The 13,071-nt window shown below is 42.5% G+C and overlaps 1 protein-coding gene across 3 annotated transcripts in view; it reads right to left on the minus strand.

Annotated features, from left to right (window-relative positions):
• The window catches only part of PHF21B (PHD finger protein 21B), a 161,783-nt gene continuing 148,712 nt past the window's right edge, over positions 1-13,071 (minus strand). For all 3 annotated transcript variants that reach the window (XM_046943894.1, XM_015291043.4, XM_040703199.2), the window contains 5 exons: positions 11,799-11,821; positions 10,268-10,426; positions 9,174-9,249; positions 8,142-8,245; positions 1-4,944 (listed from right to left, as the gene is read on the minus strand). In XM_046943894.1, coding sequence (XP_046799850.1) covers positions 4,720-4,944; positions 8,142-8,245; positions 9,174-9,249; positions 10,268-10,426; positions 11,799-11,821 — 587 coding nt within the window. In that variant the 3' untranslated portion in view covers positions 1-4,719. The remainder of the gene's footprint in view (positions 4,945-8,141; positions 8,246-9,173; positions 9,250-10,267; positions 10,427-11,798; positions 11,822-13,071) is intronic.

Raw genomic sequence — 13,071 nt, forward strand, 5'->3', positions numbered from 1 at the left:
TAAAAAGTAGCCAGTGGCTCAACACATTTATTTATAAGGCAATTTCAAACAATGAGAAAATTTCTGTGAGTTACGCATGTGCACTTCAAACAATACCAAATTCAAACCGGACCTTTGCTGTTCCCAGTTTGTTGCCACCACCTGTGTGTTTGTTTTCTTTTAGCTCAGACAAAGCAATAAGATTTCCCTAGCCAAATGAGGCAGGAGTGGCCCCAGCAGGGAGATAGAGCCAAATGAAGTGCAACATGTGGGGATGCTCAGTCCTGTATCTGGCCGCGGCACAGCCCTTTCATCTCAAGCAGGTGCAGCTTAAGCCACAGCCCTGGGTTTCAGTACTTCAGTGCGCATAGGCAGAGGGAGGGACAGATGTAATTCTTGATGATCTGTTGGGCTCACTGGTGAAACGATTGCTGCAGAACTTCTCAAATGGAAAGTAAGGAAGCCACGTGCGGCGCTGATTTACAAGACAGTGGTTTGGCCACGATTCCAGCCCGGCATCCTGGCAGGCAACAACGGCACGAAAACAAATGAGATAGCGCTGCTTCCACACAGAGTGGATGAAGCACGAAAGCTGACACGGTCATGTCAAAGCTCACAGCTCAGCAGATTGCTTCATCAACAGCAACCAGACTGCTGGCAGCAGTCAGTCCTTTCCCTGTACGGATATCAAAGGGAGAAGGCTATTGTCACATCTCCGTTCTGGAGATGAAATGCAGAAGTGAACTAAAATTTCTGTGGTAAATGCTTAATGAGTAAGGCTGATAATCAAAGGTTGGGGTGTAGCATTTCTGCTGCGTTTAAACAACACAGAAGTTATCTGCAAGCCGCCATACAAATGCAAACAACTTCAAAGAGCAATGGAAGCTTTTTGCTTTCTTCTTCCTGGCTAGCATCACTACATGCCTATGTACGCTTTGTAGTACTTTTTTCCATCTTGACAATTTGATTTTTTAGGATTGCTTTTTTAAGGGAGCAGAAAAGAAATCACAAAACTTTTGCTTTAATGATATGCACCGTGATGAACTTGAAAGTGGCTTACAGAAGCAGAGGCTGGCATTCCTGTTTGCACCAGTCAGTTGCTAGTGATTGATCTTGGGAGCCAGCCTTCATTTTCTAAGCAAAATAAGCTGCAGCTGGCAAAATCTGATTAAAGTGAGCAGAGTTCCATCTGATGTGGCTGTTGCCACTCACTTCAGCATAACCTCTCACTTCAACTACAGAGGACCTGCCGAAGACAGAACAAAAAGTACGCATCAGCTTATAATGCACCCTTCTACAAGTTTAAGTGTTACTAATAGGCCATCAAACTGCTCGGAAGCCAGCATGCAATTATATGTCAATGTGTAGAATAAACTATGTAGGACAAATTCCTATGCAGAATGTACTCCTATATAGCTACTATGGAGTTGGCTCTGTCATCCTCAAGAGGAGGCCTAACAACAGAAGCAAAGCCACTAGCTGGCCTGACACTTCTGTTAAATCTAGGGCACAAAGCATGCTGGCACTGATTGCTGCGTAAATATAACAAATGTGTGGCTTTGTGAGCTCACCCCATAATCTTTGAGGGCATCCAGGTGTACAGTGGCTTCTCCTGCAATGACAAAGCCTGAAGACATCCTGGCATGGCCTCAAATTGCTGGTGCTCATCATTCTGCTCTCCAGAAAGGACTAACATTGCTCTATGCTGCTTCCCAAGAGTTCCTTTTCTTCTCATTTCTAAGGAAAGGGCAGCAGTGAGAGAGGGAAGAGTGGGCAAAATTACATTTGAAGAGGTGCAAATAGAAAAGTGACAAGCTCAGCGACAACGTTTCATTCCAACAGCTATTTGAAGAGCAGCTCCTCCACGAGATAACTAACGGCATGTGAAAAGGTCCCATGCACCGAAAACAGTCTGTCATGTTAAAATAAAGAGCTCTGGAGCTTTGAAGTGTGGTGTATCTTCAGAAATAACTTGTACTTGGAAGGAGGGAACCCCACAGCTCCCAGTTCTCGTCAAAGCTGGAGCCCAGGGCCACAGCAAGGAGCATGGCAGCCATCAGCACTTGTACAAATCTCCCCCAAAACCTTAATTTAAATTACTCTTGAACATTAAAGGCTGGCATTAGCCTACAAGTCTTAGCAACCTTATTAATTATTATGGCAACACGCAGAGCACCGTAATTGGCTCCTGTCCTATAGCACAGAGCACGGTTTATGGATTAAGATGGTGGCAGGATGATGATGATGACAATTTCCTATTGCAAAACCCACCCTTACCCAACAGGCGCGAGTGTCAGTGCAGTGCCTGCTGCTCCATGTAAGCATTATCCACCACGGTGGGTTTCATGGGACTTTAACATTGGCTTGCTTTAATTTAGTTTGTTTTGTTGAAATTCTGCCCCTTTCATCTGCCAGATGACAGACAACTCCTGCAAGGGATCTAATCTATCATTCTTCAATTAGTGTATTTACACAGGGATTTAGAAATGGCTTGGCGGAGTGGGCTTGCTTCTCTCATCCAAGCATTTGCTCTGAAAGCACAGGTCTAAGCCCAAAGCTGCCAAGCTGCCATTAGAGCTGTGACATGTCCTTGGTCTGCAGCACGTCTCCTTCCAGCAGCCTGCATGCTGCATGCCACATGCACCAGGAATGGCAGAAGGATGGGAAAATCAGCAATGAATAGCACATCATTGACTACTAAATTGTCAATCAAGTTTAATGCATCATAAAGAAGTAAAACTACATTGGCATATTTAAGACAAACACTTTTTTTTTTCTATGCACACTATCCACTGGACAGTTCCCTTTTCAAAATAACTACTTTTAACAGTCCAAGACACTTCTTCAGAAATTCTTCACATACTCAACCTTTCACACTTTTCATTTTTTTAATTTGTCTGAGAAGGAAAAAAAAAATCATTAAACCTGAAAACATTTACATTGCAAGCCACGTTAGAATGCATAATAGGCATACAATAACCAATGTATAACAATTGTGTTTTACTTAGTTCACTTTGTTCATCGATAAAAGAATATAAAAATCTTGTTCAACCGAGTGTTGTGTATTAAAATAGATTTGTTATAGTACTGCACAGTTTCTCCCGGAGTTGTGAAAATGGTTGAAGGGACCGTGTGCTGCCTAGTGATGGGCGATGGAAAAAGCCAGTCCCTCGCGTGTGGTTTATTTATTTTTTTTGTTTTACTAAAAATAAAAAAGATATTCGGCACTATGTGATATGCTGATGTGAGAGACTAGCCTTGTGCCGTGCTCTGGTGGCTTCTTGCTTTCCTCAAGTACCTGTTGCGCTAACTGATGAAGGACTCATAAGCAACAGAGGCGATGGGCAGCTGGTGGGGGTGATGCTGAGACAACCGGGTGCCCGTCTCACTCCCCGTCCAGCACGAGGCTGGGGAAGACGGGTGGACCCGTGGGGTCAGGAAGACTACAGGTGAAACAGCAGGCATGCGAGGGCTTGCCAGGCCAATGCCACGCACTTCCCAGTGTGCTAAGAGCCAACAGAACCTTAAATAGGAGTCAAGTTTCCAAAAAAAGAGGAAAAAAACAACCAACAAACTCTTATAATTTGCCACAGCCCGTCCCTCCCCCAAAGCTCTTGATATTGTTCAGTACGAGAAACAACCCCATGAGGCAGTTATTTTTTTTTCCTGTACCATTTTGGCAGATAGTTCCGCGAGCAAAAAAGAAAATGATAACAATTAAAAACAAAAATACATACTTTTAACAATAAAAACGCAGTACAAAAATGTGAAGTTATCTTTTTGGCATTTTATCTGTACTGGTAAGAAACAAAAAGCAGAATATTTATTTGCTTTTTTCTTAAAAAAAAAAAAAAATCAAATACTAACAAAAAAACCCAAAATAATCTGTTTAAAAAATGAAACCCAATCTGCCAAAGATATCCGCTATTATGGTTTATGCTAAATCTTGCACAAAAACTCCATGAGAAAAATACACCAATAGCAAAATAAGTAAAAAGGACCTGCAAAAAAGTAAGGAGTTTTACAGTCATACTTCTTTAAATACTTCGGAACGCATATACAGAAGCATCAGCATGAAAATACTTCAATATTTTACTAGAAATGCTAACTTCATACAGTTTCTTTATTTAAATATCTGCAATTCTCAACTTTAATAATACTGAAAAAAAGGATCTTTTGTTTTGAAGGCTCTGTGAGTGTCCATTCTGGTCAAAGCGGCCCCAGCTTCAGCTCGCCCGAGTCAGTGGGGCCAACCTTGTTCCTCTGATAAAGAATCCATGTCAGGTCCTAAGTAGCTCAGTTTCCTTTGACATCACCAGTGTCCCTCCCACAAACAGCTCTCAGCCCAACTACATACCCACTAGCTCACTAACTCTTTGCATTTTAATTTCCCCCCTTAAAGCAGAACTGCAAAACCGCCTGCTCCCCACTAAAAGGATATTCCACTTACTTCCTTTCTATCGGCCATGCTCTTCCTGCTCATCCTGCCATAAGTACATTAAGGCCAACATAACAAAAAAATCTCATAAGCACTGAAGGTCTCGGCAAACAACGCTGCAGTGCGCTGTGCTCCCTGGGAAGCTGCCGCCACAGCGACTACAAGTGGGACCGATGGGCCTGCAAGTTCCAGTGCGTATAAAGCCCGAGACCGTTCCTTCCTTCTTCTGTGTCTGTCCCCTCTCTCCTCGTGCCCGGGTGCAAAATCTGTCCCCCTTCCACGGCTGTCCCGTGGCGCCCCGGTCAGTTGTGGCCCTGCGAGTGCTGCAAGGCCTGGTGCATGGCGGCGGAGGCCGAGGAGGGCTTGATCCAGGGCATGGTGAGCAGGGACGAGGTGGTGGTGGTCGTCATGGTAACCTGAATCATCTGCTCGTTTTGTATCAGTCTAATGAGGGTTCGGAGACGTTCCAGCGATGACTGAGTCCCCTTCTGCTGGGCTAACAGGCTGCTTTTTAGCTCTAAGCATTTCTGTCAAACAAAGAGAGAGAAGGGAAGGCTGAGAATGCATTCAGATTGGTGTCAAACATCTCTCAAAACATCCTTTTGTGTCTTGAGTGCACGTCCTCCTCAAATGAAGTTACATTCTCCTGTGAGGATAGCAAAAGCAGCAGCTGTCTGAGATAACAGCCTTCACCCATGTCCACATGCATTCAGAGAACATTTCTGACTGCACCCTGTAACAAGCTTCCTGCATTCAGAGATGTCATCGACACGGGATTCACAGAAATAGAGTCAAAAGGGTTGGAAGGGACAACTGGAGATCACCAAGTCCAACCCCTGCTAAAGTTGGTTCCCTGCAGCAAGTTACACAGGAAAGCATCCAGGTGGATTTTGAATATCTTCAAAGAAGGAAACTCCACAACCTCTCTGGGCAGTCTGTTCCAGTGCTCTGTAACCCTCAAAGTAAAGAAGCTTTCCTTCATGTTCGTATGGAACTTCCTGTGTTCCAGTTTGTGCCCACTGTCCTTTGTTCTGTCATTGAGCACCACCAAAAAGAGCCTGGGCCCACACACCCGGCCCCTGCCCATTAGATATTTTTATGTGTTGATAAGAGCCCCTCTCAGCCTTCTCTTCTCATGGTTGAACAGTCTCAGGGCTCTCAGTTTTTTCTCAGAAGAGAGAGAGGGGGCTCCAGACCACTCATCATCTTTGTAGCCCTCCTCTGGATAATCTCTGTCTTTCTTGAGCTGAGGAGCCCAGAACAGGACACAGTACTCCAAATGTGGCCTTACCTGGCAAAGTACAGGGGGAGGAGAACCTCCCTCAACCTGCTGGCCACACTCTTTCTAATGCATCCCAGGATACTATTGGCCTTCTTGGCAATAAGGGCACAACGCTGGCACATGGTCAACCTGTTGTCCACCAGGACACTCAAGTTCTCCTCCACACAGCTTCTTTCCAGCAAGTCATTCCCTAACCTGTACTGATGCATGAGGTTATTGCTCCCTAGACGTAGGACTCTACACTTGCCCTTGTTGAACCTCATCATGTTCCCCTCTGCTCAGTTCTCCAGCCTGTCCAGGTCTCGCTGAATGGCAGCACAGTCTTCTGGCATGTCAGTCGTTCATCCTAGCTTCATACCATCAGCAAACTTGCTGAGGGAGTTCTCTATTCCTTCATCCAGGAGATGAAGATCCAAATTACGATGTTAAAAGAGATTGGATCCAGTACTGACCCCTGGGAGCACCACTAGCTGTTTTACTGGAAGTGCTGGGGTCTCTATGTCTTAGACAAGGGCACTGATAGAGTCCTGAGGGAACAAACATCACCACCGTGCATCTTGTACCTGCTACAGAGACTAGGGAGCCAGCACTGTGAACGTAAGTTGTTCTCTTCAAACATTATATCAATAATTTGGCAGAAAACTTAATCTAAGACCCTACTGTTGTACAACAACAGTCACAAGAAATTCTTTTACCTGCAGGGTGACCAAACTGTACCCCACCATCACTTGAAACATTTCATGCAAACCTACATGAAAATGAGAATGAGAGCAGGAGCTAAACAAAAGTATTTTGAATCACCCATTTCTCCAAGAGGGAGAATCTATAAACCTCCCTTCCGTAGTTCCGTACTGCTGCAGCTGCCATCTCATCCACCGCACATCATCTGGCCTGCAAGGGACTAAATGACTGATGAAACACCTGAGCCTGTCTGCTAGGTAGAAGAGGATGGTGGCCTCTAACATCTGACACCTCCTGGTATCCTTCTCCCATTGGTCTTAGAGACCTGGCAGTGACTTATCTGCAGACTCCTCTTTGGCTACCTGAAGTGTGGGAGCCTACAGCTATGGGGAAGTGAGAAATGTTCACCTGAAAGTCAAGTTGTTCAAAAAGACATTGTATAGAGCTGCTCAATGATTGGGTTTTACAAATGAAATCTCAGGTAAAAGATGCACCACATTCTGCTTTGAACAAATAATACCATTTCACCTGGTATATGTTTACAACTTCTCTCTTTAATGTAAATCTCTGTCAAGGAAGATGTCAGGAATTAATTACTTTGCACTGGAACACCTTTAATTGCTTTTCTCCTTTCAAGAGGATATATCTCCAGTAAATATAATCATCAGCTGATTTTACTATTTAAAAAATTCTTTCCCACTGAAAGAACCCAATTCTGCTTATATAGAAATCTTTTGACTATGACAGTACTGACATAAACCCGATAATGGAACCCATCCCCAAATGCCTTTCTTTGTGTGAACACCTCATGCCATTGCACTCTCCTAACCACTGAAGATATTTCATACCCCAGTCACTTCTTCATACATATGTTTGTTTCCCTTAGCGCTGATGGTGGCTGTGCACACTTAGAGGGAATATTCCCCGCTGTGATGTCTTTTAATAAGTTATTGCTTTCCTTCCCATTCTATTTTAAATGTGATAAATATTTTATCATGTTTCCTCTGGGTAACTGCAGTGGTAAAACAAGTAGTGACCAGTCACTCCTGCAGCTGCCACTTTGATTCTTCCAGAGTAAAGAAGTTTCAAATATTTATTGAGCCTGCCACACAAACTAACAGCTACCCCTTAAGAGTGGGCATGAGGTAAACTAGTACCAAATAAGCTCCTTCATCTATGGAGGACAGGGAATAGGCCTGCCATTACTGCCAGACACTGGCCCTCATAGCACAGTACATGTGGAAGACATCGCCAGCCAACCTTAAGTTTGAAACGAAATCACAGAGAAAATGGTTATGAATTCATTTTCACTCATGGAGAGGTTGTTACACAATTCAACCTCAAAGGCAAATAAGGATTGTTACTTCTACCTGACCTCAGGAGTTTTGGAGCTGATGGACAAGCAGCTACCACTGGAGCACACACTGATCTTTTCAGCTGGAGGATGGAAGTACCTTAATGTCATCGGACAGATCAGAGCTGTGTGCGGTACCACAGGGAAGACAGGTACACCTATTTTATGTTTTTATGTCTACAATGGCAATTCAGTCACTGGTGATTTCTCCTCTCAGGCTGCCCAAGGAGCTTGCTTTTGCGCATAAAGGAAGCCCATGTTTTTCCTCAGACAGAAGTGCAAACACACTTGAACTTTTGTAGCTTGGGAGCATAAATAATCTTCTAGCCACAAAATATCAGTTTTTCAAGCATAAAGTCTTCATAAACATCTCTGCGGGAGACTGAGTCATCAGTCAGGAGTCCTACCTTCACTGCATTGTTGAGAAGTCGATCTTTTTCTTCTAACTGTCTGTGCTCACTCCTCAGCTCGCTGCTTCTCTTTAATAACTTTCTTTTCTCTTCTTCTTTGACTGGAACAATAACATTAAGGATGTACAAGTTAAGAAAAGGTAATATAGTAAAACTGTGTACTTGACAATACCAAGCATGTATTTTGAAAGGCGAGTTTCTGATATCAGTAGCCTTTTGTCTGCAGGTACAGCTGAATAAACCTGGAGTTTCTATTTGCATGGATGTGTCTCTGTCAAAAGGGTAGCACACAAAACTATCCAAAAAGCTACCACGTGCTTTTGAAACGAACTAGAATTAATGATTGGACCACATATGGCCCTGAAGTCTCCAAGAAAAATGGTGAATGATATTTAGGAACAGGTCAGCCACCTGGAAGGGCTCAGGTTCAGTGATTCTGGGTGAAAAGCCCAGACCGTAACAGTGCCAGACTTCTGCAAAGCTCCTCTCAAATACACTGTAATGCCCTAAACAGCCCATTGTAAGAGTGCAACAGGGAACAAACAAGTAATCGTCAATGTACAATCATACATTATTTGATACTAACGACTTTGATACCAAATAATGCCAAAATAATTAGACACTGGTATTACTACAATACTGAGATACTGGTCTTGCAGTGTACTGCAGACTCAACTGTATGTCTTTCTGCCTCCTAGTCTGATATAGTTGTGCCTCAAAATCCCATTTTCAGCGCTTTTACCAGGAAGGCACCACTTTCATGGCAGCCTGAGTGAAATTTCACTGAGTGAAAGTCCTCAGAGATTGATCTCAGATTCCTCAAATAGAGAAGTTAGAGAAGGAGCAGAGATAGAGAAGGCAAGAGAAAGCCACCTGCTGTTCTCAGCCACAGCTCCATATGGTGCTTTGGTAACTGGTCGCATTGCAACACTGCTTTAATATCAGTGCTGTGAAGGAGTCAAATGGTATTGACCCCTTCTCAAAAAAAATGGTATTGAATCCCTTCTCAAAAGCCATGTCAATCCCTACCTGTTTTGTGAGTGACATAGGAGTGAACAATAGCTAGAGTTCCAGTCCATGGCACATTGTCATCCTTCTTTAACACCTGTAAGCCCAGGAAACAACAAAAAGTTAGGACTTTACAAAGGTATACATTAATATTTTTCTTCCTTCATCCTCATGGGTCTGCAGGACCAGCTCTAGAGTTCCTGTCTCAGAATTCAGAAGATGAAAAGTAATGAGGTAGTAACTTGTGTAACAATCTCCATTGGGCCTTACTCCTTTCCACATCTCTAAACTGATCAACCAGTACTGAAGAGGGTAACAAAGCCTCTGCTTCTTGTTGCCATGACCAGAAAACATTTCTCAGCCCCTGATCAGCAGACCTTCATGCTGTCAGGAATATTGTAGGAGAGGTTGGGGGCTTACAAGAAAACACAGCTGTGTAGATCTAACACAGGACTGCTCTGTTCTCTACAGCTTCATGCTAGAATTTCCCCTCAATATTTTCAAAGGGTAACAGACAGTAATCTCAGTGCAAAATGCAAATCTAAGGCTCAAAATCTAAGCCCCCACTCTACAATTTAGTGACACTGTACTGTTTTAGTAATTATTTTACTCTTCCTGCAATCAGCGTTATTCACAGCAATTAGATAAATTAGCACTTCTGATCATAGCTATGATCAATAACTATCATATAATAAACATGATTTAAAGAACATGATGTGGTCTCCTTATAGCTTTCAGATCTGCTGGTGAAGCTTCTGCTTCTGGCAATCTCCCTCAACCATAATGTTTATATTTTTTGTTTTGCAACATACGTGTTGGTGGCTTTTTGGTAATGAAGAGAAACAAAGAAAATGAAGAGACATTTTCAATCTTTTTCCAGAACAAATCTCAGCAGATGTGATTATGGTGAGTCTAGGCACTCACTGTATGTTTTAAGTCTGGTACAATAAAAATACCAGAAATAAATGCTGCAAACTGTACAAAAACTCTCTCAGTATTACTCTATCTAATGTGGTCCCCAAAACTGTGATGCAGGCTAATTTAGCTTAGTGGTACACAAATTTGATGCTTCTCCTATTTTCTCTTTTTGGTGTGCTATGCCCCATGCAGCTTACCTTTTGTTGGCACTTTGGACAGACCCAGACCCCCTTGGGGGCAGTTTTGAGGGGTGGGTCCAAGCAGTTGAGGTGATACGCCCTGGGACATGTGCCACAGGGCTGCAAGTTAACGCCACGCTTGCAAGCAGTGCAGTATTCATCATGGTGGATCTCATTCTGCAAGAGAAAAGAAAGGATGGCTTGGATCAAGTCAACCCACCAGGCACTTCTTTCTGGGTAGCACTCACAGACACTACTACAGCAGCCAGTCTCACTCAAAGACATATCAACTTGTCAGAAGCACCCTGGCCACTGTAGAAGACAAGAGAAATAATGGTGTATGAAAGCAACAAATGCAAACAAATGAGCCAGAAGCAAGTTCCATACATTTTAACAGAAAAAATAAGAATCAAATTATCAAACAGAGCAGAGAATCAACTAATATAGCCAGATTGTAATGCAGGAATTATTTCACTTGTTCTTGATAATGTGTATCTGACTCATATATCACCATGCGTAGCTCTATTTTGAAGCACGGGTCAAAGTGTGGATCGCTTGTCCTTCAAGTCCAAAGCAGAAGGAAGCAAGCAAGCAAAAGTTTCTGGGGAAAAAGCACAGTTCCATGTTTTATGCACATTGCCTCGAAGAGCAGCTAGGAAAATTGTATGCTTGAGAACAGTCTTTTCCCACGTACCCTTCTTTTGTAAACTCCTTCAGAGGGCTCCTCCAGCCCTCTATTCTCCCTGTTGTCGATTGTTTTCTGTTCAGAATCTGACAACCTTTCTCCAACAAGACTGATTAACACTTTGTCTGAAGCAATACATACCATGAACTAAGACTCATCAACAAAGTTACAATGTCATGTAGTAAATTGCTATGCTAATGTAGCGGCAACATTAATTACTCTTTGTATAATTAAGTGCATTTTAATAAAGGAGAATCTGATTTTGAAACTCTTGTGGTTTGTGAATCATTATATAAAAAAAATCTAATTTTTCCTAGTACTTTTCCAGAAGGAAGAATAATAATGTTGCACCTCTGTTAATTTCAAAAGCACACTTTTTTCATTTTTAGGGATATTCCTTATAATGTTTCATGATAATTTTAGCCAGACTTATATCCTGAATTCTAAATCAGTGCTGTCAAAAGAACAGCTCTCCAAAAGACTAATGTTTTAAACTTATTCACTCAAAAAATTCAAACTCAAGATTAAGAGATTTAATCTACACAACATATAATGGTCACTCGTTTTTTCTTAAAATGGTCATTAAAAGCACAAATCTGGACTAGCAATTTCTCAGGGGGTATTCTACAAAGGGATTAAATTCCAGTCTTGCTCATGCAAGCCCACAAGATCATGCCTCTGAAATTCTAACTCAGAGGCTCAAAGATTTAGTCAAGTGAGGAATGTTTCACTAAAATAGAATGAAAGGCAAAGAGAATACTGCAATCCTGTACCTTGGTAGAGACTACAGTAATCTGAAGAAAGCACTGAATTACACAGTGATGAAGAAAGACACTTGTAATACACAAATTTTGCTACACCTACCTTCCAGAATGGATCCTCATTTGCTAGCATATGGAAAAAGGGCAGAGAACAGATTAGTGGGAAATACATGCTGAAATGAATGCTAGTTCTCAGCTATGGGAAGGAAAGGATTTTAGTCAAGCTGAGATGCAGGAGATCAGGGCATTGCCAAAATTCAGCACCAGTAAGTATTTTTCAAATTGAGATTTTCAAATATACATCACAGGAGCCCTGTGGCCAAAGGTCTGATACCAAAATGCCACTGTATGAGAAGCACAGAGTCTACTTGAAATTTTCAAGAAATTTCCTGTGGAACTCTTTTCTGCACATCACCAATCTGGAAGGCTTCCTTAAGGACCTCAGCCTGCTGGGTGATGAACTGCCTGGCCGTGCACCAGCAAGGCACTTATGCGGTTGCTTAACTTGGGAAACAGAAATGGTGCTACCGACTTACTGTTAAACCTATATAAATGTTCGGCTGATTCATAGCCAAAATGCTCAGCCACTTGTGGGAGTGAGCTCTGTGTTTTCATCAGCTCTTTATCATCAATCTACTCCCACCCAAATCCCTGTGATTTTTTGACCTTCGGATGAACGGTATTCACAGCCTGATAGGAAAAAGAACCACCAGAGCTCACTGCAAAACAGGCCAAGCTTTTCATTAAAAAATATTCATGAAATTCATTATGCTTTAGCCCAAAAATAAGATTTGAGACATTTTTAATAGCTTTATGGGAAGTGCAGTGGTTCGTGATTTTTGCTGCTGACTCATAAGAGAAATGACACAGTGTTTCAGTGAAAGAAGCTGATGGCCTTTCTTCAGATTGATCTGGTGACAGCCAAACTAGTATTTTGTCCTTAATTTCTTCAGCTCCCACTCTGATCACAGCTGGGAACACAGCTGCCCCAGCGTGCGCTCACATGTACGGAGCAGCTTGGAAGCTGTACATGTACAGGTGAAGACACATACACACTGTGCTCACACATACGTAACAAACAGGAACATAGGAACAAAGGAACAGCTTCACCTAAGTTAGACCAAAGGCTACAGAGACCAAGGTCCTTTGCTAACAATATCCCATGTTGCTGCTGCCCAGGCTTAGAGTGCAAGAACTGGGCATGCACAGCATAAATTGCTTTTCTCCAGAGTATCCTCCCAGAGACTAACAGCAGTTTATGGCTTTCCCTAAACTGGAGTTTGCATCTTCACCTTTATATTCAACAGCCTTAAAAGGATTCTTCTTCCATAAATTTGTCAGCTTTTTCCAACAATTGTCGCATCCTTTGGCAATGA

Source organism: Gallus gallus, chromosome 1 (assembly GCF_016699485.2).
Source record: "Gallus gallus isolate bGalGal1 chromosome 1, bGalGal1.mat.broiler.GRCg7b, whole genome shotgun sequence".
Classification (NCBI taxonomy): domain Eukaryota; kingdom Metazoa; phylum Chordata; class Aves; order Galliformes; family Phasianidae; genus Gallus; species Gallus gallus.